The 5,000-nt window shown below is 35.2% G+C and overlaps 1 protein-coding gene across 11 annotated transcripts in view; it reads right to left on the reverse strand.

The window, feature by feature from the left end:
• The window catches only part of gig (TSC complex subunit tuberin), a 35,524-nt gene that overhangs the window by 29,415 nt on the left and 1,109 nt on the right, over positions 1–5,000 (reverse strand). For 10 of the 11 annotated variants that reach the window (XM_086537632.1, XM_043038292.2, XM_043038290.2 and 7 more), the window contains exons 2-5: positions 3,737–4,021; positions 2,425–2,612; positions 1,420–1,617; positions 968–1,142 (exon numbers count right to left, since the gene is read on the reverse strand). In XM_086537632.1, coding sequence (XP_086393758.1) covers positions 968–1,142; positions 1,420–1,617; positions 2,425–2,612; positions 3,737–3,943 — 768 coding nt within the window. In that variant the 5' untranslated portion in view covers positions 3,944–4,021. Of the gene's footprint in view, positions 1–967; positions 1,143–1,419; positions 1,618–2,424; positions 2,613–2,708; positions 2,800–3,736; positions 4,022–5,000 lie in introns of those variants that run through there. The other variant, XM_043038293.2, reaches the window with a different exon arrangement.

Here is a 5,000-nt window from a genome sequence, read left to right on the forward strand (position 1 = left end):
TCTGCAATTTCTGTAGCAAGTTACAACATTACTAATAGTAAACAGAGTCACCCATGCTTGCTAAATATTGTCATTGACACAGTAATGGATATGATTATATTTTCAAACCTAATTTACTTAAACAAGATTACACCAATAGTTTAAGCTTGAAAATTCAATCAAAGTCAAACTTGAAACTTAATCCATATTGAAGAAAAGAAAAGATGCAAAAGTATTACCTATGGAATTTTAAAAAATATATATTTTTCATACATTGCAAAACCTGATGCACAACAGATATGGTCAAGAATTTCAAACAGCATATAACCTATACATATTGCAGAACAAAACTGGTATGTTTATTGCATATCAATCATTTCAGAAGGTATGAGTCCAAATAGGCTAATAACATAAATGTATAGTTAACCACCATATTCATATCAAGATATAACTAAAACTAAATATCTTACATAACAAGAAAATAGACTGAAAATCTATTACCAGCATACTTTCATCTCCTTTTAACTGCAAATAACTTACAAAGCTGATCATCCCTGTATTATCCAAAAACAAACAACTAAGCTAATAATAACATCAACAGCAAATATAAGAATACCTTCAGCAGTTAGCTTTTTCTATCAGTTCAATAAAAAAAAAAAGAAGAAAAAAAAAAAAAAAAACAGATTAGAGTAAAAAAAATATATATACAAAGAAATCTTTCAAAAATAAATTAAAATGCACAAAATAATAACAAGAGCAATAATAATAATAAACAATGCTAATGAGTCAAAACAATAAAAAATACTACCACAAATCTATAAAGAAAATAAAACTAACAACACTAACAATAATCAAAAAATTAATCCATCTTTCACAACACTAACAATAATAAAAAAATTAATCCATCTTTCACAACACTAACAATAATAAAAAAATTAATCCATCTTTCACAACACTAACAATAATAAAAAAATGAATTCATCTTTACCTTCCAAGTTTCTGCCGTCAACTGGGGAACATTAACAGCTCTGGTGAGGGCAATGATGAAGGTAGGAAGAGCAGGAGAAGGAAGATAACTGTAGGCCAACACTGCATCTAAGACACGCAGACATTGCAAGGCTTCGGTCTCGCCATTGGCCCGGTGCAACTGAACAACAACTTGCCTGGGAAATGCAGCAAGGTGTTATGGCATTCTTTTGTCTTTTTATCTATTTTGTCTTATTATTTATCTATTGTCTCCTCTTTCAGATTTGCAAGATTGCGTACTAGTGTGCATATATGCAAAAAAGGAAATTTATGCACATACAGTCAATATAATATGATTGAATATCTTAATAACATCACTTGGTAGTGAAAGAGGTGGATATTACTCCATTCTAAAATGTGAATAGTGTGAGGGGTAAAAATTGTATCCAAGAATTATCAGGAAGTGCGACTCACTTGACGTATCCGGTGACGACAGGTTCATCAAGATACGCTGCATTAAACTTGACTAGATTGACCAAGAGACTGAGAGCATCTGCGGCTTGTGGTGATGCTAACAAACCCGGTAACCACTCTAATAGGAATGGTCCTACAAACTCCTCTATATACTCTAACTGCTTCCCATCTGCTATCACTTCACGGAAGAAATCGAACCTGCAAAAGAGGTATTTTAGTCAGAAACTACTTATTCCATTGTATATCTGAGACTAAGTATGAATATTGTTTACACAGAAATCCAAATGCAAATATATGAAATCATTTATAATGGTAAAAGGTTCAATCAACAGCACTAATGCCTCAGTTAAGCCCTGTAATCCATAGTAGCATCTACTGTTATTCTATTCAGACAAAACTAGTACAAACAATAAATGAGCCTTTAACCTGCTGAAGGTAGGAGTGCATGCATACATCGCTGTCTACTAGTTTTGTTTTATTTATTCTTTTCTTTTTTTTTTCTTTTTTACACATAGATGGTTCCACAAGCACTATTACGAGGTCTACCTGACCTGAACTTTGCAACCCATTCCTTGATTTTTTGGGAAAAAGTTTTTGTTTCATAACTACTACTATTCTCATTTACACTGATTTAATAACTAGAATGATAATAATCATGTTGATGATGATGATGATGATGATGATGATGATGATGATGATGATGATGATGATGATGATGATGATGATGATGATGATGATGATGATGATGATGATGATAATAATAATAACAACAACACCATCAATAAAATTAGTAATAGTATAAAAAAAATTCCAGGAATGAGACAAATAAGTAAGGTCAGGTAGGCCTAGCATTTGACTCCTTGATGAGCAGCCCCTTGTGGAGCCAAATATATAATATCAATAATAATACAAAACTACAGTGGACAGAACATTTCTCCTCCGTCAATGGATCAAAACATGACAAGCAGGAAATTACAGCAAAGAATAAAACAGAAACTGTCATACATTGGCTTTGTATCTTCATGCTGATAATTCTCTGAAATGTAATTATAGAACACATGGCGCATAGCTCCTATTCTGTCATGAGCAGCAGTTAGCGTCGTCAGCATCTGCAATGTTGTATGACGCTGCTCTGTTGGACTGGTTAGGGAAAGGAGATCTTGCACTAGAAGCCATAATTTCTCTATCCCATTCTGAAATAAAAGAAAAGTTGCATATTACTACAATAGTCTTTTTTAAACTTGTTAATAGAGTCACCATATAAATCTATGACCTTCAACATCCCCTACAGTCATAAGGTGATAATACGGGAAGAGGTTGTAGCTACTACAGTTCAGTTCAGACAGATATGCGAAGACTTCGCTTCGCCCGGGCTATATGCTCAAGGCGGCCTGGCCTCTGCCAGCTATGAGTGCTGACTCATCTTATCTAATCTTATCTGATCATCATCTACTACATTCGTGAATATTTTAGATTTTGTCTTTGAATAATTAACTTTTTAAAGAGGGAGGGGGGAGTGCCCCTATGTACAAGACACTGTGACCAAGCTTTCCTCCCTTCAGACTTTAAACTTTTAAAAATTATTTTCTTTAGAAATTCCGTATTGAGCATTGCAAACAAGGGCCTTCCAAATTTTATAACCTGTTATGTCTCTACTAAATATTCAGGACTTCTAAATGGGCCTCATATTATGAACTGTGACAGTGCTCTTTTTGCATGATTCTTCCTGATAGAGGTCTTCTATTAAAGTCAAGCTTTTCTACCAAAGCTATTGATTCTTCTTAATATCATAAATAAATAATATCTAAAATATAAACTATTCCTATAGAAATGAATAATCAAGATTATCTTACTAACAAGACAGACACAGAAAAAAACACACACACACACACACACACACACACACACACACACACACACACACACACACACACACACACACACACACACACACACACACACACACACACACACACACACACACACACACACACAAACACACACACACACACACACACACACACACACACACACACACACACACACATATATACAGACCCACAAATATGCAGACACACACACACACGCAGGCCTACACACACAGACCCACACACATGCAGACACACACACATACATACACACACACACACGCACATGCACACGCACATGCACATGCACACGCACATACACACACACATGCACACACACTCTCTCACTCCTGCACACTCAAAAATATGTATATGCACATATCCACACATATACCAACCTACATCACTATGGATTGTACAAAAACATTTCTCTCTCTAAATCAACAAACCTCTTCAATCTTCTTTGAGGCAAGAACTTCATTCAGCTCTTTGATCGCCTTTATCCGAGTCGACGTCAGCGATTCTGGCCCGAGTTCAGCCCGCAGCTCCTCCGTCAGCCTGATCTCCCGGCTTCCGGTCACGTTCCCTCGGTCGAGCCTGAACCATCTTTTGAGTCTCTCTGGAAAACTCCTCTCTGCTTTGTTGTCCTTGCTCATTTTAAATTCATATCACCATTAAAAGCAAAATGGAATTCCCTTCTCGCTTTCCCTCCCTGTCGGACTCCGGACCAAACACTGAAAAGGAGGCAAAGGAAATCCTATATACTAAAAAATAAAAAATCAGAGGATGTCAAAAAGTCTTATATAAAGAATCAAAGAACTGTTATTCACTTTATTGCATATGAACTAAATAATGTGCACTAAAAAAGCTAGAAATACTACTTTGAAAAGCTACTTATAGTGCAGCAATGAACTGAAGTGTATTTCTCATATGGAACTTTTTTGTTTTTTGTTTTTAGTTCAACATGATAAATAAATAAATAAAAATCCAAAAAAACTCTAAGTTGCAGATGCAATACCTTGAATTAACACAAAATTTAGTAACCAAATGAACAGTGAGTCAAAATTTTAGTACCTTGTATAAATAATCCCACATTTGATTAAGTGAAGCCAAATTTTAGTGCAAAACTAACCTCATTTTCCCTGAATGTTTATCATATTTCATATATTCTTTAGGAAGTCATCAATATCATACAAATCATTGTATTTATAATGTTGTCATCAAGAAATGGAGTACATGAATATATAAAGACAAAAATACAAAAATATACTGTTAGGTATAAAAAAAAAGGGAAAGTCTAGCTAAAGGCATTACACTATTGATACTAACAATTTCAGTATCAATGGATTACTTATGATATGTACTAGCCACTTACATTAGCTTTAGTCAGTGCTAACTAAATACAGTAACAATATTGGTAATAATGATTAAAGTGGTGGTACAGCATCAAGTGGTTCCCATGGCCTCCACACCTCAAGTACCCTGGCAAAAGGCCAACAAACTTCTGCCACATGTATTTTAGCACAGGTCTTGCTGAACACCCTGGCATTTTGTCATCACACAAAGAACCAGTCCAAACTCTATCATGTTAGAAGAGAGCCGATGAGTCAAGTTCTATCCTTCGTCAAGTTCAATTCCTCACAAGTGACGAGCGTTGCAGGCCCTAGAAAACCTGCACCTTTGCCGAAGTGCCATAGGTTTGGAGGCCACGAG

This window comes from Penaeus japonicus, unplaced genomic scaffold (genome assembly GCF_977035675.1).
Source record: "Penaeus japonicus unplaced genomic scaffold, GWHDUDI00000001_assembly GWHDUDI00000006, whole genome shotgun sequence".
Classification (NCBI taxonomy): domain Eukaryota; kingdom Metazoa; phylum Arthropoda; class Malacostraca; order Decapoda; family Penaeidae; genus Penaeus; species Penaeus japonicus.